The sequence below is a fragment of the Dendrobates tinctorius genome, unplaced genomic scaffold, assembly GCF_039654945.1.
Source record: "Dendrobates tinctorius isolate UK_male_01 unplaced genomic scaffold, ASM3965494v1 ptg000273l, whole genome shotgun sequence".
In the NCBI taxonomy this organism is placed as follows: Eukaryota; Metazoa; Chordata; class Amphibia; order Anura; family Dendrobatidae; genus Dendrobates; species Dendrobates tinctorius.
Genome location: NW_027361940.1, coordinates 1,510,791 through 1,537,184, shown reverse-complemented (window position 1 = coordinate 1,537,184; position 26,394 = coordinate 1,510,791). Strand labels below are relative to the sequence as shown.

General features: G+C 49.2%; 1 protein-coding gene across 1 annotated transcript; it reads left to right on the top strand.

Annotated features, from left to right (window-relative positions):
* The first annotated feature begins 82 nt into the window (after positions 1–82).
* LOC141072443 (polyunsaturated fatty acid lipoxygenase ALOX15B-like) lies at positions 83–22,449 on the top strand. Its single transcript, XM_073559708.1, has 15 exons — positions 83–191; positions 7,708–7,944; positions 8,904–9,108; positions 9,424–9,499; positions 9,612–9,734; positions 10,254–10,357; positions 10,684–10,856; positions 11,221–11,367; positions 13,879–14,082; positions 14,360–14,446; positions 16,238–16,407; positions 16,906–17,027; positions 21,466–21,566; positions 21,930–22,100; positions 22,167–22,449. The coding sequence occupies exons 2-15, from the start codon at positions 7,714–7,716 to the stop codon at positions 22,344–22,346; spliced, it is 2,094 nt and encodes a 697-aa protein (XP_073415809.1). The 5' UTR covers positions 83–191; positions 7,708–7,713; the 3' UTR covers positions 22,347–22,449.
* Positions 22,450–26,394: the final 3,945 nt, after the last annotated feature.

Below are 26,394 nucleotides of genomic sequence, written 5' to 3'. Positions count from 1 at the left end.
CTCTTCCCACAAAAAGTCTCCGATCTGCGAGGAGGGAACAGGTAATGAAGAGGTTAACCAGGGTCCATCTGCTCCAAAGTGATCCCCCAATCCGGAGCGATCCCCGCCCTCCATCATCCAGGGTGGAGGCCAATTTACTATAAGGGCCGCTGCTCCCTGCCAGAGCCCAGACAGCGCCCCCAGGAGCCCAGGTGAGTGCAGAGAGCGCCCCCAGGAGCCCAGGTGAGTGCAGAGAGCGCCCCCAGGAGCCCAGGTGAGTGCAGAGCACAGGGGGGGGGATGTGGAGAGCGCCCCCAGGAGCCCAGGTGAGTGCAGAGCACAGGGGGGGGGGATGTGGAGAGCGCCCCCAGGAGCCCAGGTGAGTGCAGAGCACAGGGGGGGATGTGGAGAGCGCCCCCAGGAGCCCAGGTGAGTGCAGAGCACAGGGGGGGATGTGGAGAGCGCCCCCAGGAGCCCAGGTGAGTGCAGAGCACAGGGGGGGGGATGTGGAGAGCGCCCCCAGGAGCCCAGGTGAGTGCAGAGCACAGGGGGGGGGATGTGGAGAGCGCCCCCAGGAGCCCAGGTGAGTGCAGAGCACAGGGGGGGGGATGTGGAGAGCGCCCCCAGGAGCCCAGGTGAGTGCAGAGCACAGGGGGGGGGGGATGTGGAGAGCGCCCCCAGGAGCCCAGGTGAGTGCAGAGGACAGGGGGGGGGGGATGTGGAGAGCGCCCCCAGGAGCCCAGGTGAGTGCAGAGCACAGGGGGGGGGGGATGTGGAGAGCGCCCCCAGGAGCCCAGGTGAGTGCAGAGCACAGGGGGGGGGGGATGTGGAGAGCGCCCCCAGGAGCCCAGGTGAGTGCAGAGCACAGGGGGGGGGGGATGTGGAGAGCGCCCCCAGGAGCCCAGGTGAGTGCAGAGCACAGGGGGGGGGGGATGTGGAGAGCGCCCCCAGGAGCCCAGGTGAGTGCAGAGCACAGGGGGGGGGGGATGTGGAGAGCGCCCCCAGGAGCCCAGGTGAGTGCAGAGCACAGGGGGGGGGGGGGATGTGGAGAGCGCCCCCAGGAGCCCAGGTGAGTGCAGAGCACAGGGGGGGGGGGATGTGGAGAGCGCCCCCAGGAGCCCAGGTGAGTGCAGAGCACAGGGGGGGGGGATGTGGAGAGCGCCCCCAGGAGCCCAGGTGAGTGCAGAGCACAGGGGGGGGATGTGGAGAGCGCCCCCAGGTGAGTGCAGAGCACAGGGGGGGGATGTGGAGAGCGCCCCCAGGAGCCCAGGTGAGTGCAGAGCACAGGGGGGGGGGATGTGGAGAGCGCCCCCAGGAGCCCAGGTGAGTGCAGAGCACAGGGGGGGGATGTGGAGAGCGCCCCCAGGTGAGTGCAGAGCACAGGGGGGGGATGTGGAGAGCGCCCCCAGGAGCCCAGGTGAGTGCAGAGCACCGCACCACAATCAGCCCCACAATCAGCCCCACAATCAGCCCCACAATCAGCCCCACAATCAGCCCCACAATCAGCCCCACAATCAGCCCCACAATCAGCCCCACAATCAGCCCCACAATCAGCCCCACAATCAGCCCCACAATCAGCCCCACAATCAGCCCCACAATCAGCCCCACAATCAGCCCCACAATCAGCCCCACAATCAGCCCCACAATCAGCCCCACAATCAGCCCCACAATCAGCCCCACAATCAGCCCCACAATCAGCCCCACAATCAGCCCCACAATCAGCCCCACAATCAGCCCCACAATCCACAATCCACATCACAATCAGCCCCACAATCCACATAACAATCCGCATCACAATCCGCACCACAATCCACATCACAATCCGCACCACAATCAGCCCCACAATCCACATCACAATCCACAATCCACATCACAATCCACATCACAATCAGCCCCACAATCCACCCCACAATCCACATCACAATCCGCATCACAATCCGCACCACAATCCACATCACAATCCGCACCACAATCCGCCCCACAATCCGCACCACAATCCGCCCCACAATCCGCCCCACAATCCGCCCCACAATCCGCCCCACAATCCGCCCCACAATCCGCCCCACAATCCGCCCCACAATCCGCCCCACAATCCACATCACAATCCACATCACAATCCACATCACAATCCACACCACAATCCACACCACAATCCACATCACAATCAGCCCCACAATCCACATCACAATCCACATCACAATCCACACCACAATCCACATCACAATCCGCCCCACAATCCACATCACAATCCACATCACAATCCACACCACAATCCACACCACAATCCACATCACAATCCACACCACAATCCACACCACAATCCACACCACAATCCACACCACAATCCACACCACAATCCACATCACAATCCGCCCCACAATCCACACCACAATCAGCCCCACAATCCACATCACAATCCACATCACAATCCACATCACAATCCACATCACAATCCACACCACAATCCACACCACAATCCACACCACAATCCACACCACAATCCACACCACAATCCACACCACAATCCACACCACAATCCACACCACAATCCACACCACAATCCACACCACAATCCACACCACAATCCACACCACAATCCGCCCCACAATCCGCCCCACAATCCACACCACAATCCACACCACAATCCACACCACAATCCACACCACAATCCACACCACAATCCACACCACAATCCGCCCCACAATCCACATCACAATCCACATCACAATCAGCCCCACAATCCACATCACAATCCACATCACAATCCACATCACAATCCACATCACAATCCACATCACAATCCACTTCACAATCCGCACCACAATCCACATCACAATCCACACCACAATCCACATCACAATCCACATCACAATCCACATCACAATCAGCCCCACAATCCACATAACAATCAGCACCACAATCAGTACCACAGGGGGGGGATGTGGAGAGCGCCCCCAGGAGCCCAGGTGAGTGCAGAGCACAGGGGGGGATGTGGAGAGCGCCCCCAGGAGCCTCATCGTCACCATTTATCGCCGGTTCCGAGGCGTCTGACTTCTGGGGGTGTTGTGGGTGAATTACGCACCTGCTGCCGCCGGCTCCGCCCGGACGCCTCCACAGCGGGTTATTCTCCGCAGCATGGCAGTTCTTTTAGCGGATCTGCAGGTGTTTTACACCCATTGAATTATTGGAATCCGCGGGGGTAAAAACGTACGAAGTCTGCCAACAAAGTGCCGCCTTTTACCTGTGTCATCTGCCGCGTGTGCACAGAGCCGAAGCCAGGACAGAAGTGGTGACTGTTTCTATCATCCTTCACTCCTGGTTTTGGCTGCAATTACTGATGTAAAATACTGAACTGGGCCTAAAATCTCACGTTAACCCCTTCACCCCCAAGGGTGGTTTGCACGTTCATGACCGGGCCAATTCTTACAATTCTGACCACTGTCCCTTTATGAGGTGATAACTCTGGAGCTTCCATGGATCCCGGTGATTCTGACAATGTTTTCTCGTGACATATTGTCCTTCATGTTAGTGGTAAAATTTCATTCATATAACTTGTGTTTATTTGTGAAAAAAAACGGAAATTTGGCAAAAATTTTGCATCTTTGAATTTTTATGCCCTTAAATCACAGAGATACGGCACACAAAACTTAAGTAACATTTCCCACATGTTTACTTTACATCAGCACAATTTGGGAACCAACATTTTTTTTTTTGTTAGGAAGTTATAAGGGTTAAAAGTTGACCAGCGATTTCTCACTTTTACACCATTTTATTTTTAGGGACCACATCACATGTGAAGTCACTTTGAGGGGTCTATATGATAGAAAATACCCAAAAGTGACACCATTCTAAAAACTGCACCCCTCAAGGTGCTCAAAACCACATTCAAGAAGTTTATTAACCCTTCAGGTGCTTCACAGGAGGTTTTTGAATGTTTAAAAAAAAAAAATGAACATTTAACTTTTTTTGGTTGGGGGGAAAAAAAAAATTCAGGTCCAATATTCTTCCTTTTTTTTTTTTTTTTTTTACCAAGGGTAACAGGAGAAGTTGGACCCCAAAAGTTATTGTGCAATTTGTCCTGAGTACGCTGATACCTGATATGTGGGGGGGAAACCACTGTTTCGGCGCATGGCAGAGCTCAGAAGGGAAGGAGCGTACAATTAAAAAATCATAATTTTTTTTTTTTTACACAAAAATGTTCTTTTCACGCCCAATTTTTATTTTCCCAAGGGAAACAAGACCCCAAATGTTGTTGTGCAATTTGTCCTGAGTAGGCAGATACCCTACATGTGGGGGTAAAACACTGTTTGGGCGCATGGCAGAGCTCGGAAGGGAAGGAGCACTGTAACTTTTTCAGTGCAGAATTAGCTGGAATTGAGATCAGACGCCATGTTGCATTTGGAGAGCCCCTGATGTGCCCAAACAGTGGAAACCCCCAATTCTAACTCCAGCCTAGCCCAAAAATGGAAATACATTTTTTTTATTTTATTATTTTCCCCTAACTAAGGGGGTGATAACGGGGGGTTTGATTTACTATTTATGGTGGTTTTTATTGTAAAAATAGTTTTTGCATCACCACATATTGTGAGCTATAATTTTTCCGTATTTTGACCCACCGAGTCATGTGAGGTCTTATTTTTTGCGGGACGAGTTGACGTTTTTATTGGTGCCATTTTCGGGCATGTGACATTTTTTGATCGCTTTTTATTCCAATTTTTGGGACGCAGAATGAACAAAAACCAGCGTTTCATGAATTTCTTTTGGGGAGTGCGTTTACACCGTTCTGTGTGCGGTAAAATTGATAAAGCGGTTTTATTCTTCGGGTCAGTACGGTTACAGTGTTACCTCATTTGTGTTTTTTATGTTTTGGCGCTTTTATGCAATAAAAACAATTTTATATAAAATTATTTTTGCAACGCTTTATTCTGCGAGCTATAACTTTTTATTGTTCGCTGATGCTGTGTGGTGGCTCATTTTTTGTGGGACAAGATGACCTTTTCAGCGGTACCATGGATATTTATATGCGTCTTTTTGATTGCGTGTTATTGCACTTTTTGTTCGGCGGTATGATAAAGCATTGTCTTTTGCTTTGTTTTTAATTAATTTTTGAAGTGGTTCACTAAAGGGGTTAACTAGTGGGACAGTTTTATAGGGTGGGTCGTTAAGGACACGGTGATACCAAATGTGTGTACTTTCTTTGTAAAAATTTTACTAAAATATTTTTATTTAGGAATTTTTTAAATTATTTTTCCTTTTTTTTGTTTCTTACGTTATGTTGTCCCAAGGTTGGATATCACTATAAATTGTCAGATCAGTGATTTGGCACTGCAGGAGGCTTGCCGGTGCCTGCTCTCACCAGGCACTGAGAAAACCGCCTCCCTGCAGGGCCCCGAAGGCCCCCGCAGCCATATTGGATCTGGGGGCCTGCAGTAGTGATGGGCAGTCCGGCTCTTTTTGGATCCTAAATGGATACCTATTGCTTACGTGCTCAGGCGTCCATAACTCCGCCCACCTTCCACATACACCCCTGCCCACTTTCTAAGACCCAATTACATTGCTGAGTGGGTGGAGTTTTGTTCAGGTGGGTGGAGTTACGCCTGCCAAACGCCAGGATTTTACACCCAGTGAGAGCCAGTCAAGGATTTTAGTGGCTCTCACTGGGGTGCCGACTCCCATCATTCGCAGCAGGGAGCCAACTCTTTGTGCCGGATTGTTCGCGACCGACACATCACTAGCCTGCAGGGAGGAGACCCTCAGAATAACACGATCACATCACTCTGCTCCGAGGGGCTCAGGGAAGCATGAAGGGAGCCCCCTCCCTGCCCGATGCTTCCCTATGCCCTCCGGTACACTGCGATCATGTTTGATCATGGTGTGCCAGGGGTTAATGTACTGGGGGCCCAGGTCATGTTTGCGGGATAGTATGTCACAAAGGGGTTAAAGTTGTAATGAAACCCAACTGCTAAAATATAAATCCATTTTTCTTAACATCCAATTCGGGCTACCACCAGGGTCAGACTTGTAGCAGAGTGTATCTTTTGAGAATCCACCGGTCCACAGGAGAACTTCACTGAGCAAGTTATCTTGAGTAAACAGCATTTACTACTTATGGGTAAACCTGAGCTAAGTCAGAAGCACACAGCCTGTGCTGCTGGTATAATAGTCAAAAGCGAAAGTAAAACTAACATCAACAATAGAGCTTCACTCCCCACAATGCAGCAAATGTATAACTTCACCCTATCGCCATCTGCTGTCAGGCTAGTGGAAAGCCCTCCTTTATATAAACAATAAGTCCATTTCTGTTTCATATGGCACTGGGACATCGGAGGATCCTCCGGTGGGCCCAGCTCCTGCCTCCTTCATTAGTCCCTGCCCTGCATGTCAGTAATGCCTATAACTGACCGGCCGTGCTGTGTGCAGATGTCAGGTGCACCGGCGACTGGGCACAACTCCTAGATTAGGCGCACACTCCCCTCATCCAGCTGAGAGCACTGTGCCAGCCATTTCCACATCATTCTATAAATCCCAGCAGTGACGTCGCTGGGCTGCTGGACCTGTGATGAGGGGAGGAGTCAGGGGTCACATGATCATGGGCCTCAGTGCATGCAGGACTGCTGTGCTGGTTGTCATGGTGCTGAATGAGGGGAAGTTTGTGTGAGGTCGGGAGGAGTTTACAGGGTTGGCTGAAGCAGAGCAGTGTGTACGAGGTGTGCGGAGCCACGTATGTGTGTGTGTACGGAGCAGAGACACGTGTTTGTACAAGGTGTATGGAGCAGTGTGTGTGTACGGGGTGTAGTAGGAAGTGTACGGAGCAGAGCCGCATGTGTACGAGGTTTATGGAGTGTAGACGTGTGTACTGAGTGGAGCTGTGTGTGTACGAGGCATGCAAAGCAGAACTGTGTATGAGCTGTGTGTGTACAGGGTGTATGATGGGGAGCATTCATACCTCCCAACCGTCCAGGATCCAGCGGGACTGTCCAGATTCTTAGTCTGCCCCACTGTCCCAGCCGGGAGCTTACTTTTCCTGCGGACACAGGAGTACATGGTGGAGCACTTTAAAACTTGCACTTGACGTTCCACTGGAAGTGATGTGCTGGAAGCTTACCAGAAATAAGGTAATTTCGGGAAGAGATTGTGACGGAACCATGGAGGCACTTCAGGGAATGCTTCAAATCCATCACCGTGTCCTCTGACAGCACGGATCACCTTGGAATCGGGGATGCCGGCCATGTGAGTGGATCATGATATGTCCTGCACCGGGAGGCTCAGGTGGGCACTACAATGGGAGTCAGGCTGCTATAGTATCTTCATATAATCTTTGTTTCACCTCTGTTCTTTGTTTCTTTTCCTCAGTACCAGTCAGTGTGATCAGCAGTGCTAAATGGGTGCAGTTGGGGCATGGACTTGGGTGTGACTAGTTGTGAAGTGGGTGTGGTTGGGGATGTGGCTTAAAATTTGCCACAGTGGCACCGCAACCTTTGTCCCTCTTTCCCTTCAAAAGTTGGGAGGTATGATGGTGGGCCCCAAGAATGATTTCTCTGGTGGGACCAAGGTACTTCAGACCAACGCTGGCTGCGACCAATCTCCCAACGATGTTCAGACTGACTGTTGCGCAGCACTGACCATGTTTTGTGACTTACGACCCTGCAGTTGGTCAGACTTGGTCTCCTCTGGATCTCTTGCTATGGGGTGTTTTCTCATCTTAGTGACTTGTGATCTCTTCCCCAGGAGGACATGGATTATTTATACAATTTATTAGGGGCTCTCAACCCCTTCGGATCCGGTGAACCTCCAGACTCAAATATGTGTGGCACATCTGCTGAAGTCATGGGGCTCTACAAGGTGACGGTGGCCACAGGCGAGGACCTCTTTTGTGGGACCATTGACTCCATCTCCATCAGCCTTATCGGGAAGAAAGGAGTGAGTGCAAAGACGAAGCTGTCCCACTTGTGGCTGTACGGAACGGTGAGTGGTCTCGTAGTACAGACAGCTGAAGTGAGAACCTTGGGTAGTAAAATCCATGTTCTCACAGTTGTGGCTCTCTTCACTAGGGAACATTACATAATAGTAAATGGTGATCAAGTCATCAGTGACCCTGGGATCCATTTTTCTCAATCTTCATACTTCCCTCATCCTTCATAAAGAAGTCTGTGTAAAAGAGTCGCTGCTTGTGGCTGAGCTCAGTGTGGCACTTGAAGATTGCAGTTCTGCATATTTGGTCTTCAAGTGAATCTGTCAACACAGAATGACTGGTCAAATCCAAAGGCAGGCGCTCTGTGCCCCATCTACCTACACCCTCCCACCTGCTTGTTTTGAATCTATTGCTGCCATTTTCTGGCTCAATGAAGACAGAGCTGTCAATGAAATAAGTGGGCAGGTGTAGATAGAGGGACAACAAAGGGGGTAGAGGGTTTAACAATGAAGTCCACCAGCCTCTTTTAAAGCCATGAAGGTGTCTGACACACAAAATGCTTGCGCACCTGGAAGTGTAGTCTCCAAACCTTGCATCAAGTCTGGTGGAGAATCCTTGGAAATGTGTATTCGTGAGCTGGTTACTAACCACATCATTAACTCTCATACAAGGATTTTTTTGAGAAATGGACAACTCAATCTTAAAAAATCAGATGGGAGGAAGCAACTGGGTGAAGGAAGGGCATTAGATGGTCAATGGGGATTTGTAACTTTGGGGGCAATGGATCATGCTGAGTTATTGGCTGTCATGATACTGAATCAAGAGTGGTCAGGGTTGTCTGCTGCCCGTGTGTTACCAGTCTGTGACTTGGTTCCTCAATATCTGTGATAAGGTAATGCTATAAGCTCAGGATGAGTAGACTGCTTTTTATACAGGTGGATCAGCTGTCTACAGCCAGTGGCCTCTTGGGTGTTTATAATAACGTGAGGTCTGTATTCTTTAACCTGTCCAGGTGTGTGACTTTGAGGTCAACATAGAGGAAGATGTTGGTGAGCTGCTGTCCATACGACTCTACAAAGAGACTCATGTGTTTCAAGTTGATGATGCCTGGTATTGTGAATATGTCCACATCACTTCCCCCAGTGGGAAGCTCTACCAGTTCCCAGTGTACCACTGGCTCCATGGTCAGACCAGTGTGGCGATCCCTCATGGCATAGGTGAGTAACCATGGTTGGGTGGGACAATCCAGCACAAAGTATTCTGGAACGTAAGGCCCCATCCAGAGACCACTTCATGGTCCATATTCCAATTGTCTGTCATCTCAGTGTTGCACCACAGTGGAAAAACTAAATTTAAGGATTTAAGAAAATAAACCTCAAGGTCAACAGCCCAACTCCAACACTGTGGCAACGTACTGCACTTGTATACTTCTGGCTACGTGCACATCAGGAGCCTTTTCTTGACATTTGGACCTGTTGGTCTTGAAGCACAGAGGTTGGGACTCTTCATTACAGTGTGACCTGTTCTTTCAGGCAGGATATTATCTTCCAGCTATGTCTGCATAGATGATGATACAGAAGAGCTGGAGAAGAACAGAGAAATCTACAAGTGAGTGACTCCATATACTCCTAACAGCAGGGTAGCCATATCCAATGGCTAACAGTGGTAAAGCAGGAATTTGTCCCACCCTAATTGTTTAATTCTGATGTTTGATTTTCAGGTGGAAGATGTTTGCTCCAGGGGCCCCGTACTGCATTGATGCTAAATCTGTGAAAGATCTACCCATCAATGAACAATACTCCATACTAAAGGAAAGCAGCTTCCAGATAGCCAAGATCCTGGCGTAGGTTTTTAGTGAATCCCAATTGTACCAGATGAATCACGAATACTGTGAAATTCTCACCTTGTCAACTGTGTTGTATTGTACTGTAAGATGGAGAGTTGGTCTGGAAGCCTCATTACTAGTCATATACATGAGGATTTTCTGGGGGTTTTTTTTTCTAAAGCGCCACTTATTCCCCACCACTTTACAGATTTTATCAATACTTTATAGGTGAAGGTTCCAGGCTTGAACCTACTGGTAGCTGCTCCTTGTATATGATCCATGGTATGGCTTCATTGAACCTTGTGAGGATAAAAGAAAAGGTTAATGACCTCACTACTTGGCTAAGTGATGAGTCTAGTAGACCTGGACCCATGCCCCCGGCCACTGTTGACCAGTGACAAGCTGCTTAGTAGATGGCTGCTTCCGAGAACATAATGTGCAGCTTCTCTTATGAAGGACGCCTTAGATATGTCTTAAACGTTTGTCATCCTCTTGGTCCTCCACACCGGAAGCCTCAACTTCTCTATTTTCTTATAGAGCCCTTGAAATAAAATTAAAAGGTTTGACGAAATGCACCGATTCTTGGAAAAACCTAGAAGACATGAAAACTGTGTTTTACTTCAACAGAACCAGAGTCTCAGGTACTTCCTTCCCATCTACCCCTTCTTTGTGGCTGGCTCTCATGTCCTTCTTCCCTGGATTTTTCAAACTCCAAAAGTCTGGGGCTTATGCTGGTGAATTTTGCTCTAATGGTGACAAGGGGGGGGGGGGGTTGCAGGGGGAATGAGTCATGTGGGATTGGGGCCAAATGCTGAGCACTGTTTTGGGAGGAGGTCTAATGGGACTTTGTGTGTTCTCCCCACCCTCTTCTTCAATCATTTATTCCAAGGTGAGGATTTGATCCTCCTGCTTCTAGCTCTTTCATGATCCTCTCCCATAAACAAGTTTTCATCTCTCCACTCTCCAGATGAGGTCGCCAGGATCTGGAATGAAGACTCCTTCTTTGGTTACCAGTATCTGAATGGGATTAACCCAATGCTGATAAAAAAATGCACTAAACTGCCGGAGAACTTCCCGGTCACTAGTAGCATGGTGGCCCCATCTCTTGGGTCTGCCCATGACCTTCACAATGAACTTCAGGTGAGGAACTGATAACAATGTTAAACATGGTGCCAAGGCCCCAACTCATCAAGGCAGATGTTCTTCATGCTGGTCTTGATGGTCAGGTGGAGTGCAAGAAATGGCACAAATGTTACTGCAGTCAGCAAGTAGTAACGTTTGTGGAGTGTCATGAACTTGAGTGGGGGTTGCCTCACCCACATCTTCACCCACTGTCAGAGCTGCGCAAAATGCCAAGAGATGCTCAAGTTGTGCAAACAATTGACATTTCAAAGCTTTTCATGCCAGAATTCTACCATTTAAAGCTCTGATTACTCAAGGCCTGAACTTCCACCAAGCTTCCTCCAGTGTATGAACTTCTCTATTCTGTCCACTGGTCTTACAGAAAGGAAATGTCTTCCTGGCCGACTACAAGATTCTCCAGGGAGTTCCTACCAATGATCGTATTAATGGCAAGCCACAATACCTGACTGCCCCCATGTGTCTGCTGTGGAAGGACCCCCGGGACCAGCTGCTTCCCATCGCGATCCAGGTATTGTACATGCAGATCTTGTGTTTACTCCACATGCTCATGAGCTGGATTCTGTGGTTCTTAAACAACGAGCCTTAGCCTGGTAAGATTCCAGATTTCTGTAATGCTATAAACTACCAAAAAACTTGTTCAGAAGGTTGTCCTACTTTAATGTTGCCCATAATTGTTACAATTCCATTGAAAAACTGAAATGTTTTGGGGTATAAAGTAAAAATAAGGTTGCATAGATCTGCACACTAATACCTTGTGGTCACCTGTGAATTTCAGACAGCCTTCTGTCCTTTTGAGTTGGAGTCTCTGTGCGGTACATCCAAAGTTCTTGCCCCTGCAGTCTGACTGATTTGGAGCTACTGCAAAGAGGAGCAGTTTGTGTGTACAGCGCCTTCTTCTGGTCACCAGATTTTCCCTTAGGTTCAGCTTTTTATCAGAGGCTGGAAAGGAAAGTCCATAATTCACTCCCCCTTGACTAAGCACCAACTCCTGAAAATCAACCCCAAGGCTCAATGCTGCTTCCACCATGCCTCACTGTGGGTATGGTGACTTTTATGGTTATGTGCAATGTTGGCTTTGCATCTTTTAGAATGATGTTCCAACTTGGTCTCCTCAGACAGAACACACTTTCCATAGGCTTCTGGCAGGCATCATGGAGGTTTTGGTTAAACCTAGCCAGACTTGGATGTTTTTCTTTGTAGAAAAGGCTTCCTGTATTGCTGACCAACCTCACAGGCAGAATATGTGTAGAATACAGAAGATTGTTACATGCAGGACACAGCCAGTCCTGGCCAGAAATTCCTGCAGCTCCTTTAATGTTCCTGTTGGCCTCTCTGCAGCCTCCCAGACCAATTTTCTTGTCTCCAATTTTTGAGGGACATCCAGTTTTCAATGTCACTGTTGTGTCAAATTTAACGTGTACATGCTGGAAGCTCGTCACTAATCCCACCCATCAGAAACCCTGTCACATGATTGTCGGGTGGCGATGGGTTGGCATGACAACCTGGAGTCTGCAGGATACCCCTGTAGTTGTCATGGCCAAACTGCCATGAGCACCACCCTGTGCCCAACACTCGTAGCAGATGATCAACTTGTTACACATGACGGCTGAAGCCCTGCGGTAGATGGAACAGATTATCGGAATATCGTAGCTTCAAATCTCCTATGGAGACTATTGAAGCAAGTGGAAAAAATGTTTTGAAAGAAGGTTGAAATTTCCCCGCCCCAATCTAAATAAAAAAAATTTGTCACATTCAGAGACTCCCGATCTTATCAAAACATAACAATCCGATCAGTAAATGATGTAACAAGAAATAAAAACCATAATTTAGGATGTTTGGTCACCACAACATTGCACTGAGAGGCAATCAAAACATTGTATCAATAAAATTGGCTCGGTGGGGAGAAGAGGAGCAAAACACAAATGAACATGGAGAAAATCCAGGGTCGTGAAGGGGTTAAGCTCCTGGTTAGCATCTTCTGTGTCCATGGTAGAGCTAATGTCTGAAATGGTTTTTGTCCCTCCTCCTCACTGACAACTTTCCACAAGAGATTCTCTGCTGTGTTGTCAGCTGTTTACAGACCAGGAAATGTCAGGACAATCCTCAGAGCAGCGACACGTTCTCTGGGGTTAATCGGAATCTCTGTAAATGACGGCGGCCGAGTGCTGACTTGCTACGTGACATCATGGAAATGTGATCGGCTGGGTCTGGACTCAACCACAACGCTGAGTATAGGAGGGTGTGCACACTTATGCAACCACATTATTGTAGTTTTGTCTTTATTTTCCCTTCAAAATCTGTTTATCAATGGAATTGTTCAGATTGTGGGTGCCCTTTTTAAAAGGGAAAGTTTTAAAATGAGGAGCCCCCCCCCCCCCCCCCCTTCCCAACCAAAACCTGCCATTCTAACAGGGGTGTGAATTTATATCCACTGTACAGCTCCCACTCATGGAAAATGGTGTTCCTACATGAGATGAGTGGCCAGACCGCTCCAGGCACTGTCATGCTTAATGTTCTGAGGCGGCGTTTGCATCTTCCCCACAGATTAACCATCACTGAGGGTCCATATAATTGGGTCCAGTGATCTCCCGCCATAGTGCAGGTCTGCGGTGCAGATATCTCCTGGTTAGACAACAGACCCGGTGTAGTATGAAGTGACAGCCGATCGATCAAGCATTGCTGTTGCATGGAGTTCTTAACCAGATGCTACAAAACCTACTGTAAAGCCATATACTGTGAGATTATTCATGGGTTGTCTCTGCATTCAATGGCTGAATGGTCTGGTCTGTGACTGCCCAGAGGCTGGGATGCAGCGAGTGCAGCTCTGGAGCACAGTACAGGCTGTAACGCTACATTGCACGGTTGTGGATTAGTTGTACGGGGAGGGTCTCTGTGCACATCGGCGTCCATGTTTCCAGTATTGTCTATGATGGGTCATTGACTCATTTGAGCAGACCTTAACTGCTAGTGCTGTAACACACTTATCGAGGTTTTCTGGATATGGTCTCTCTTCCACTAGTTGGGTCAAACTCCAGGAGAACAGACACCGATCTTCTTGCCCAGTGACCAAGAATGGGACTGGACCTTGGCGAAGATCTGGGTGCGCAATGCTGAATTCCAGGTCCATCAGATGGTCTACCATCTGCTCCACACCCATCTCTTTGCTGAAGTATTTAACATAGCCACTCACCGGCAGCTGCCGCGTAACCACCCAGTGTACAAGGTGAGAGGGGCCCATCCATGGTTGGATCTCAAGTACATTCTGCTACACAGGACATGACTAAGTGACATGTGGTGGATCCATAGACTCCAACTGTGGTTTTCAGTAGGTACAAACGATCTGACGGTGGCAACCAGCTGAATCTGCCATTGCCTTTTATTAGTGAACTGCATTGAGTATTGTCTGAAGTTGGGGGAAAGTCTCTCACTCGATGGTTGTATTATCTATTTTGCGACCATCTCTGCTTAACAAAGTGACCTTCTTCCTTTCTTTTCTCCAGCTTGTTGTTGCTCATCTTCGCTATACTCTGGACATCAACACTATTGCCAGAACTGCCTTCATTTCTCCTGGGGGAATTTTTGATAAAGTAAGTCCTGACCTAATGTGATGGTTTGGAGAGGTGTGACCGATCAGTTATGGACAGGTTCTACTTGTATATCTACAGCTAATACTGCTGATGTGTCCTCCATTGAGACGCATATGCTAATGTCAAGCACCCATCGTGGTGGATTGTCTCCCATGAGGTAATGTGGCGAGAGGTCTAGTCCTACAACTCCACAGAGAGACCTGTAGCAAGTATTGGCGACCACTTCCTTCAATTGCTTCCTGTGCCAAGGACAAAAGCTAATATGAATCTCTTCTACGGTATACAGAAATTGCCTCCAGCAGGGACAACAGTGATGATATTGCTTCATATGGCCCTTCTGGATTCCTGAAGGCTTTCATTAGGAGCAGCCCAGGAGTTTGGGTATCCTTCAGCTTGATGCTCTGGTCTTGTGAATCTGTTCTTGGGTTGCCTTGGGTTTTGTCACTGGCTGCTTCTTTCGACCCCTGTTGGGGTGACATCTGAGCCCATGTTGCTGTTACAGCTATGGGGGTTCAGACAAATATTCAATAACCCTGCGAGTTCTTGCCTTTTTAAGGAGCTCATGTGATTTGTTCTATCCAGTCTATGAATGTTTGACTAGTAGGAAAGGTTAAATGTCAACTAACAGAAGGCCCAATACTCCTAATGTAGGTGAGGGTCTCTGCAGCATCTAGTGGGGCCAGGAAGCCTCCATTGATGCTAGTAGTCGGTGTTGAGATTGGCATTGCTCCTGAGATGCCCTATTTGGGCTCAGTTGGCCCTTTGACGTGGATTAGGTTATGGGCCCAGAAACTTTGTATCTTTTAACTTGATACTGGGATAAGAATATTCTAGAACAAAATGAGGAATCAGTGCGCTTCATTTTATAGACGAGCTCAGATGGTTTTGGGCTGGGGCTGTTGTAGCTTTAATTTCTCAGATGCATCCCTAATTAAAGGTGTGAATACTCAGAACTTTACGTTTTTACTAAGAATTACAGTTGTCTTGGACCAGTATCGTTCTGAAGTGTCACGGCTGATTGATATCTGGCTTCAGGCAATTCGCGGTCCCTATCATGTAGTATGTAAGACGTGGCTTCAGCGGTCTTGGCCATTTACATAGAAAATCTGTCAGTCTAGTTCCTAGAAAATCGTTGTAATGCCAGAGGCACATGTTTGTGTTGGCCGGCCGGAGCTCTCCCACAAAGCTTGGATTTCAGAAGGGAATGCTTTCTACAACGCTTGTCTGATCCTTCTAACTACGTGTCTTTTAGCTCAGGATTCAGGAAATCTTATTTGCATGGCTAAGGGTTTCTTCAGTGGTGAGAAGAACCTCTGGCCTCTCCAGAATTACTGGTCCATGTCGTGAAGCCATTTCTGTGTTCCAAGGTTTCTGGTCCTCGTGGGATAGAGGAATATTATGGCTCCATGTCAGGCTTGCTGAAAAGCTCGAATCTTGCTTATGAAGCCCCCTCATCATTACCTCTCTGGTTTGTAGTTGGTTTTGGGAATTCTTCCCATAATATAGATGAGACCATGTACATATACGTGTCCTCCATGTGGAATCCAGTGAAGGACGAAGTGGGTGTTGATGACTCTGCCTTTTTACCTTTTGGGGTGTTTCTGTTCACATGTAGAGGTTTTTATTTTTCTAAAGTTCCAGAAAACAAACTTAATCTAGGTGTAGTCATCCAGAGCTCAGAAATGGCTTCAAAGATATGGGCTCTTGTTCTGTTAACCCATGGTCACCTGTAGTTTTGGGATGGGGCATGTTCTGACGCTGCCCTCACACGCATCTAATCCTTTTTTTAAGAATACAGTTCTTGGTATAAAGGGTATTAATGCTTTACTGGAGAGGGGGATGCAGGAGGTGACGTACAGCGGCCTCTGTCTGCCTGAAGACATCGCGGCCCGAGGATTGGAGTCCGTTCCCAACTACTACTACAGAGATGATGGGAAGATGATCTGGGAGGCGATGGAGAGGTGACGTATACATGACCCAAAACTTCCCCCTTCCAGAGTTTACATGAATTTGTTCTAGAAATTTGAGCTTGTTGGTGGTAATTAAAGCTGATCTCTTTAGATCTTGCTTAGACTATTTTTTTTGGAAAGCTTCACAAAACTATGGGGGGGAAATGAATGAATAAATGGTGCCGGCAGACCGCCCATATGTATGATTAGCAGTGCACTGCTTGGCTAGATGGTATCGTACAGTGCCCAGATAAACGTGGAGCGTGGTATGAAAAGTGCAGATTACATCTCACGTGGCATGAGACACTGTCACCACTTGATGTCATTCTTGTCCCCTATAGCTAGTGCCAGGCTCTATCTAGACTCTAGACCCAACAGCGCCCATACAGTATTGTACCAACATAACCGTAATATGTGCAGTATATCGGAGTAGTGTAGTTCTGATGGTGCCACAGACCTGAACTATACAGTAAGCCGTGATCTAACCCTCCATCTCCGCTCTCCTTCCAGCTTTGTATCTGGCATTGTGCACTACTATTATAAGAGTGACGAGTCTGTGCAGATGGATCCAGAACTGCAGGACTGGGTGGCTGAGATCTACGAGAGGGGCTTCCTGAAACTCGAGTCCTCAGGTATGACTGTTGTAATGTCACCATGATAATGGCAGCTCCACCACCGTACCAATGGAATGGATGAGTAATGGCTTGCTTCATTTCTGCCACTGCTCTCCTTGTTCTTAGATTGGATTGTCATCTTCAGTTTTATTAGTGTAGAGGGTCCAGATGACCGACGTGTACCCCGCAGGATGAACGCTTACGGGACACAGCAGATCTGTGATTGCAGCTGTAAATGTTATGTAAAAGGAATCAGTCGTGTCCCCTGAACTCTATTTACAGGTTAATGGCAATCTAAATCTGTGTGGCTGCCACACCGTGAGCTCGGCTGCCACACCGTGAGCTCGGCTTCCAGGAGGAGCAGTTTCTTCTGGTAGCCTCCTGCTGTCAGAGGTGTGCCTTCAGTCACTGCTCAGTATACAGCGAGCGGCTGTGACCACACCCTGCGCTGAGACACCTCTGTACTGATGCACTGGTGAGCTGGCTGTCAGTCAGTGCCAGGTGTGGTTACAGCCGCTCGCTGTGACTGAAGCTGCAAGGAATGGAGTTCTTCCCCCAAAGCATCAAATGGAAAGAACATGGTACCACAACAAACCTGCCAAGAGAAGGCCATCCACCAAAACTAAGCCCGGAAAAGGAGGGCATTAATCAGTGAAGCGGCACGGAGACCAAAGAGAACCCAGAAGGAGCTGCAGAGGTCCCAATCAGACTGGAGTATCTGTCCACACAACCGCAATAAGCCATACACTTTATAGAGGTGGCCTTTATGGGAAAGTGGGCAGGAAAAAGCCTTTACTTGAACACAAATTGTTAGACTTGTTGTCAGTCTGCCAAAAGACATGTGGGAAACTCCCCAAATTTAGGGTGGAAGGTGCTGTGGTCAGATGAGACCAAAATTATACTCTTTGGCCACTAAGTTAAACTTCTCCTATTTCTGGTGCCAAACACTGCTTATCACCCCCAAAAACCCCATCACCACAGTGAGACATGGTGGTGGCAGCATCATGCTGTGAGGATGGTGGAATTTTTTTTTTTTTTTTTTTTTTTTTTTTGCAGCAAGGACAGGGAAAATCATTTCTAGTCAAAGGGTAGATAGATGGTGCAAAATACAGTGATATACCTGAGCAAGACCTGTTTGTCAGTGATTTGAGACTGGGACGGAGGCTCACATTCGAACAAGTCAATGACAGAAAGCATACTGCTAAACACTCAATTGGTTTAAGGGGAAACATTTAATGCTCTGGAGCAGCCTAGGCAATGCCCAGACCTTAGTTTAGTTGGAGAAGGTGTAGTCCGACTTGAAGATTGCTGTTCATCAGAGGAAACATCTAACCTGAAGGAGCTGGAGCAGTTTTACCTTTAGGAATGGGCAAAAATCCCAGTCACAAGATGTGGAAATCTCAGACTTGAAGCTGTGACTGCCACAAAAGGAGGCTCTACAAAGTACTGACTTTAGGGGAATGAATAGTTATGCACACTGAAGTTTTCAGTTATTTTGTTTGCTTCACAATAAAGAGCCACATCTTCACAGTTGTTGGCATGTTCTTTACATGAACTGATACAAACCCTCAGTGACATTTCAGGTTGTGAGGTAACAAAATAGTGTTCACCCCCTTGGCATTTTTTTAACAAGCCACTGTATCTGCAGTTGAATCTTTGTCAGAATCGTTTCCCTTTTAAAGGGGGTAGTAAGACTAAAACGAGGGCAAAGCCTGGCCACTTTGGACCTGGTGACAGATTCTCCTTGGATATAATCTGCAGCTGTAATCATAATTCTGCTGTATCCTGTTGGTGATCGTGAGGTGTACAACACGCTGCTGTCATCTAAACCCTCTACCTAATGGGAATGAAACTGAAAACTAATTACTTGACTTCTTTTTGTCCGTCCTCTTTCAGGCTCTGTAGGGCTTGTGTGGGGAGGAGGACCCCCATACAGTGATTGGGCTGGAACCAGGGGGACCGCCATCAGGGTTGTTGAAGAAACCACATCAGGGGGATTACAAAGGGAGACATGCGACTGAAGTTGTCAGGGCAACAGGGGGCGGGGCGAGGGTAAAAGGAGCAGGGGACGCGCTGAGGTGGCAGTTGGCAGAGAGCCTGACAGGAGAGAGGAAGCCGTGCGGCAGAGAGAGGACTGTGGCAACTGACGGTGTGGAAAAGAGAGACAGGCAGGAGACTGAAAAAGGGAAATTTGAGACTGACCGAAGGTTGACGCGTAAGAGACTCTCCCCGGGAGTTTCCCCCCGCAAAGATTCAGATAAAGTGACGGCCGCTGATTCCCTCCGTGGTGTGACAGGACCGGGATCTCAGGCGACCGCTGCGACGACACAGCAATCCGGTACAGTGGCCAGGACACTGCCCCCCTGTCTTCTCCCACAGCTGCGGCCCCGTCATCACCGACCTCAGGGGACGTCACCTCGCTATAAGCGGCCGCAGAGCCCGTCCCGGTTACTGAGGGGACACTGAGCAGAATTTGTTAACGTTTGTCTTTTTTTTTGAAACTGCGTCATGACCTGGCTGGGGAACGAGCGCCTCTAAACGGACGCCTGGGAGATTGACCCCCTGGACAGTTTCTTCAGGGCCTGTTGTGCCCCACCGTGCCAGCTTCTTCAGGGCCTGTTGTGCCCCACCGACCCCATTTCTTCAGGGCCCGTTGTGCCCCACCGACCCCATTTCTTCAGGGCCCGTTGCGCCCCACCGCCCAGTTTCTTCAGGGCCTGTTGTGCCCCATCGTTCCGGTTTCTTCAGGGCCTGTTGTGCCCCATCGTTCCGGTTACTACAGGGCCCGTTGCGCCCCACCGTCCAGTTTCTTAAGGGCCTGCTGCGCCCCATCGTTCTGGTCTCTTCGGGGCTGGACAAGCACAAGTCCTTCCGGGAAGTCGTGGATTACAAGGCAGCCACATCTGCAACCCCTGAGTGGTCGTGAACTCGAGCGACGCCCGGAAGGCTAAGTGTATTATAGAGAAAATAAGGACCCTTTTTGTTTTTTTAATGTTGTTTTACGAGTCCCTGCGAGGACAAATAAGTGTTTCCCGTTTTGTCTGATTTAATCAGTTTTAGCCCTTGCGGCTTTAAAACTTATAAAAGTTTATTTCACCCCACATTCAGTCTCGTCACTGCATCCTGTGAGCCTGCTCGAACCCTACACTTGTGTGAGGCATCACCCCTCGCTCCACCACTTCACATCTGTCATATTGCTGGGTCTTCCTAATCAGTGGGGATAAAACCCTCAGACCCAGTATTGAGAGCAGTGTTAAAGAATAATGCTGCAAGGGAACCGCTACTCGGTCCCATGTGTGTGAGTGCTAAGTGAGCCATGTGGCAGTTCAGAGCATGTGGTTTGCCTAGATTGTAGGGGAGATCAAACTCCTATCTCTGGGTAATGGCATCTACCTGCCCATAATCCCTTACTCTAGTGGGGAAACCCCTATATGAAGCTTTGGGGCTGAGAAGTTGGCAGGCCCTCTGCTAAATCGTAAGTATGGAACTTGTAAGGGTCCCACAAGTCCACTTGTGGTGCTGCATCTCCGGCACCGGTGACGCAGGTTCCTGAGTGTTTGGGTCTTGGAGCATTCAGATGTTCTTCAGTGAGGCCTCAGACCTCCAGAAGAAGGTGTCCCTGGGGTATTACAATCAGGGAAGAAAGCGGCCCATATCATGGCGATTGGTCTGTACTGATGACACTGGGGTAATGTATGTACAAGAGTCGGCAGGCGAAACACTTGGTGCCCAGCTTCTCCTGACTTGTGCAGAGGCTTAGACACTTAAGTTATAAGTGACAATTTGGCAATATGACTCGTCTGTCCTGAATACTCCATTCCTTCTGTCCTTGGTGGACCACAGACCTCCGCTGATGCCTGGGAAGTCCACTAGTCATTGACTCCGAGGTCTGGCCAACTCATTGCCTTCTAGGCCCCACTTTGCCTGTGCTGACTCTGGGTGACCCACGAATAAACAGTACTCTCTTCCCTATGGACTCTTGGCCGGATCTATGGCAGCTGAGCTCTGTCTTTTTGGCTGTATTAACCTGCACTGGATCCCATGACATCATATTGCTCTGCTCTTTCCATCACGCACTCCAGTCTGTCCTGCCTTGTGACCGGCTTCATCTCCGTACTCCCTGCTGACTCCTCTAACCAGGGAGTAACTCTCCTTACTCCAAACACTCCTGCCATTGGCAGGGCTGCTGTTCAATCTTCCTTTTCCAGCTGTAATGGTAGATGTTGTAGTAATTCCACATAACAAGCCTTCACGGAGGTGTCCGACATCAGCTCGCTACGTCACACTTGCACACTGTACTTGCGGTCATGAGACTGCCCACTCGCACGGGTGAGCACGACAGGTACGCCTGGCACTCTCACTTTGGCAGTCTGACTGCAGCCTGCTCTTCTCACCCCACAGAACTCTTCACTATAAAGTCTTAAGTGTTGTCTTCTCCCATCTCTCCCTTTATCAGGAATCCCATCGTCCCTGGAAACTGTGTCTTCACTTATAAAATACCTGACCATGGTGATGTTCAGATGTTCTGCTCAGCACGCAGCGGTCAACAGTGGTCAGGTGAGTGGCAGAAAAATTAGGAAAATTGATGCTGACCTCAACCAGATGTAACTTCTGGGGTTATAAATGGCCTCCCCATTTCTCCAGACACATGTCTCCTCTCCCCAGACTCATTTTGCTGACTCTCCATCTATGTGCAGACCGTACAGTCCATGTGCAACTCTCCACTGACGTCTATTCATGCCCTGCAGTTATTGGGCATAGTGATGACTTGTGGCCCCCGACACTGCGTGGAATACTCATGTTCTCGCTGAACTTTTCCCTATAGTGGACAGACTGCAATAGCTCCTTATATTCAGACCATTAACCTAGAGGAAACATGACTTGTCCTGGATGATAATGGCCACCATGTGTTTTCTGCAGTTTGACTTCTACTCCTGGATGCCTAATGGGTCACCAACTATGAAGAGCCCTCCTCCGTCAACCAAAGGGGCCACCACATTACAGACAATCCTGGATTCCCTGCCTGATGTCAACACCACCGCTACTGGATTGGTTACAGTGTGGCAGCTCGGCAACGAGCCCCTGGACCGGGTGGGTATTTGCCGGTGTCTGCCACTGCTGTTTAGTACTTGGTTTTTAGTTTGTTTTCTGTTACAGAGACGTCTTGGAAATTACCGTGAAGCGCACTTCATTGAGGAAACTCCCAAAAGACTCATTCAGGAATTCCAGAAGAAACTTGATGAGATATCCAAGATAGTTAATGATCGGAATCAGACCAGACGCTTGTCCTACCTGTACCTGGACCCGAAGAAGATTGAGAATGGTGTGTCTATCTGACCTCGCTTCTTCATTCATTGTGGCCTTATCGCTCTCGTGTCGTTTGCTCATTTCTACAAAGTGTTTACCATGAACTGTAAAATAAAATATGACATTACACATAGTTCTCTTGTGATTTCGATGTAAAACTCCTTACAAACATGTGGTGACCAGTACATGGCAATCGTTTCCTTTATGAACCAGTGCCATTAATGTCTTGCTTTATAGCAGTGATGCCTCTGATTTATCTCATGTGCTATGAGGGGACTGTAACGGGGTCTACCCAAGCTGGGGTACCTCCTTCAGTACGACCCCGTATTTTCAGAGGTCCGCTCTGCGTTGGCTGGAGTCAGAAAGAATGACGCTGGCTGGAATTCCTTGGTTACATGGGCGCATATAAAAGATCACTGCTTCTCCATGTATTTCCAGTCTGACAACACTTTACTCACAGGACACAGAATATATCACACAGATACAGAGGGCAGGCCAATAGAAAAGCGGCAGGCCAGACATGCATTACAAAAGCCGCAGGTGGCCGGAGCCTGCCGATGTTTACTGTGGGAATTACAAAGGTGGGGGGGGGGGGGGGGGGGGGGAGGGCGGACAAAAGGGGAATATCGTGTCCCCTCTGCCCAGGGGCGCAGTCTGTGGGCTGATGCATTAGGGACATGCATCTCATCGGAACCTATTATACATGCATATAACTGCACAACATATTCTGGGTGCCGAGTGGTTCTGTAACACGGCTCCCCTTTTCAGCGATGCGATCGGCATACACAGTCTGATCCTCAACGGATCGGTTTGGGGATGACCGAAGCTTATGGGGTTGGTACAAGTTCCGTTTGTCGACTTAGTCCATCGGCATTACCGTTTTGTTTGCCGGGTCTGTGGTGGATGGTGAAGTCCAGAGGTTGTAGGGCTAAACTCCACCGCAGCAATCAGGCGTTGTCTCCGGAGACCCGATTAAGCCAGACTAGGGGATTATGGTCCGTTAGGAGGGAAAACTGTCGTCAATACAAATATGGTTGCAACTTGAGTACCCATACTACCGCCAGGTACTCCTTCTCGATGACCGCATAGCTAACTTCACGGGGCAGTAGTTTCCGACTCAGGTAAGCTACCGGGTGTTCTTGGCTGTCTGGCCCGACTTGGCTCAGTACTGCCCCCAATCCAAACATAGAAGCATCTGTGTGAACAAGGAAACATTTAGTTGGATCGGGTGCGGCCAATACAGGGGTATTGGTGAGGGCGTCCTTTAGTTGGCGGAAGGCTTCCTCACACTCTGGGGTCCAGGTTACCTGGCGGGGTTGGTTCTTACGGGTCAGATCAGTGAGGGGCTTGGCTACGCTGCTGTAATTGGGAACAAATTTCCTGTAATACACCGCGGTCCATAGAAACGCCATGACTTGGGTTTTAGTGCGTGGGATGGGCCATTTGGCTATGGCCTCAATCTTGGCTGGTTCTGGTCGCTGTTTCCCACTTCCCACCCAATGCCCTAAATACTGAACCTCTGCTTTGCCCACGTGACACTTGTTTGGGTTCAGGGTGATTCCGGCCTGGTGGATCCTGTCCAATACTGTCTCTAGGTGATTTAGATGCTCTTCCCATGTCGCACTGTAGATGGCGATGTCGTCCAGGTAGGCACAAGCATAGTCCTGGAGACCATCCAGAAGCCGGTCAGCCAGCCTTTGGAAGGTCGCCGGGGCATTCTTCATCCCGAATGGCATTACTCGAAACTGGAATAAGCCGAACGAGGTGACAAATGCCGACTTGGGAATATCGTCAGGACTACGGGGAATCTGCCAGTAGCCTTTGCATAGATCGATGGCGGTCAAATACTTTGCCCCCGCCAGCCGGTCTAACAACTCATCCACACGCGGCATGGGATATGCATCCGTCACTGTTTTCTCATTGAGCTTACGATGGTCTACACAAAAACTGTAGTCCCATCCTTCTTGGGCACTAAGTCCCTGGGCATCCCCCGTAGTGTATCTGACTCTTCAATAACCCCTAAATGCAGCATCTTGTATCTCTTGTCGCATCCCCTCTCGTACAGACTCAGGGATGCGGAAGGGGTTTTGTCGCAGGGGGGGTCTGATCCTGGGTCTCAACCTTGTCCTTGTGTTGTGCCAGGCAAGTGTACCCCGGTCTCTCTGAAAACATCCTCTGTCGCAGCCTCAACAACGCCTCTGCCTGCTGTCTCTCCCGGGGGCCTAGGTATTCACCCAAGTGTACCTGGTCCCATGTTTTAGACTGAGTCCTTTCCCCTAAGACATCCGGCAAGGGAAGTCCGGCTAAATCTTCTGCTTCAGGTGCACAGATGGCCACTACCTCTTCAGGGCTTTCCCGGTAGGGCTTCAGCATATTCACGTGGAACATGCGGATAACCCTGGGGTCGTCCCAATCGGCGACATTATAGGTTGTGTCGGCTATTTTTCCCACTACCTGGTAGGGCCCCTGCCATGCAGCTTGAAACTTATTCTGCTTAGAGGGCTCTAACACCAGGACCTTCAGTCCTATTTCCAAAGTGCGCTCTCTGGTCCTCCGATTATACCATACGCGCTGGCACCACTGTGTCGCCTGCAGGTTCTCATGTACAGCCTGGGTCAGCTCCTGTAGGCGGTCCCGGAATTCCAGCACATAGGGTACAATAGGTACCCCTACTATGTGGCCCTCCCCTTCCCAGTGTTCCAGCACTAAGTCTAGGGGTCCCCTTACCCATCTCCCGTATACCAGCTCGAACGGGGAGAACCCCGTGGATTCTTGAGGCATCTCCCGATAGGCAAACAGGAGGTGTGGCAAGAATTTCTCCCAGTCCCTGTAGGTCCTGGTAAAAGTCCCAATGAGCTGTTTTAATGTCCCGTTAAAGCGTTCACACAACCCATTGGTTTGCGGGTGGTACGGGGTGCTTCTAATGGACTTTACGCCGCACAGCTTCCACAGTTGGTTGGTCACCTCTGCTGTAAACTGGGTACCCTGGTCCGAGATAATCTCCCGGGGGAAATCCAACCCGTGAGAAAACCTGGAGCAGGGCGGCCGCCACCGTCTCTGCCAGTATGTTAGGTAACGCAACCGCCTCTGGATACCGTGTGGCATAATCTACCACTGTCAATATATACTTTTTCCTGGACTGACTGGGTTTGGCTAACGGCCCTATCAGATCGACCGCTACTCGGCTAAATGTTTACTCCACAATGGGGAGGGGGCGTAATTTGGCCTTGGTCTGGCAGTACTGACGAACATCATAGGTAACCCCCGGCCAAAAGGAGTTTTGTGTCAGACGATGCCTGGTGCGACTGACGCCGAAGTGCCCGGCCAAGGGTATATCATGAGTCGCAGTAACTCCTGCCTATACTTCTTGGGAACTACCAGCTGTCGTTTTATAGTGGGGCTCGTCCCTGTGTGGTGCTGCTCTGTGATCCGGTAGAGGAGTCCCTGCTTCCAAACAAACTGTTCCCCTTCCAGTACTCCTCTCCCCTCCTGTGCATTCCCACGATATCCCTCTAATGAAGGATCCTCAAGTAACTCCCTCTTAAATTCATCTGGGGAAGCCCAAGAAATGTCTGGCTATGGGAATACGTGCAGGGCTGGGATGTCTTACCTGGGCCTCCTCTGAGTGTGATTCCGCCTCCGCAGCTCGAGCTTGTCTCCGGGTGGTCGCAGGATAGGTTTCAGCCAGAGGGGCCATCCCCGATTCCCCAGTTCAGGTGAATCCTGGCAGTGAGTAGTCGATGTATAGCTCCCCCTGCTACACGGACTGCCACTGTCCTGTCCGTCTTCTCTTGGTCCCGGACGAGATGAGGCTTCACAAGGGTCAAAGTTGCCCCGAATCTCTTAGTCCCTGCATACGTTTCCCATTAACCCACACGACCTGTTGATGCTGTTGTCGATTATCTGCCCGGGCTGCCTGCATGGGGTCTACTTCATGCAGCACTTCCTCCATCTCTTCCACCCCTTGGTTAGTCGTAGCCCCCAATGCCGGGTCAGCTTCGCCTTGGTAGCAGAGTACAGCAGCCCGGCTGAAGGTGGCTGTTCCCGCCTTTGGCCACTGGGTATGCTGAGTCCGGTT

Coding starts and splice junctions, on each gene's coding strand:
- LOC141072443 (XM_073559708.1), top strand. CDS start 7,714: ATGGATTATTTATACAATTTATTAGGGGCTCTCAACCCCTTCGGATCC. Junction 9,109..9,423: donor GGCGATCCCTCATGGCATAG/GTGAGTAACCAT, acceptor CTGTTCTTTCAG/GCAGGATATTATCTTCCAGC. Junction 9,735..10,253: donor CAGATAGCCAAGATCCTGGC/GTAGGTTTTTAG, acceptor ATTTTCTTATAG/AGCCCTTGAAATAAAATTAA.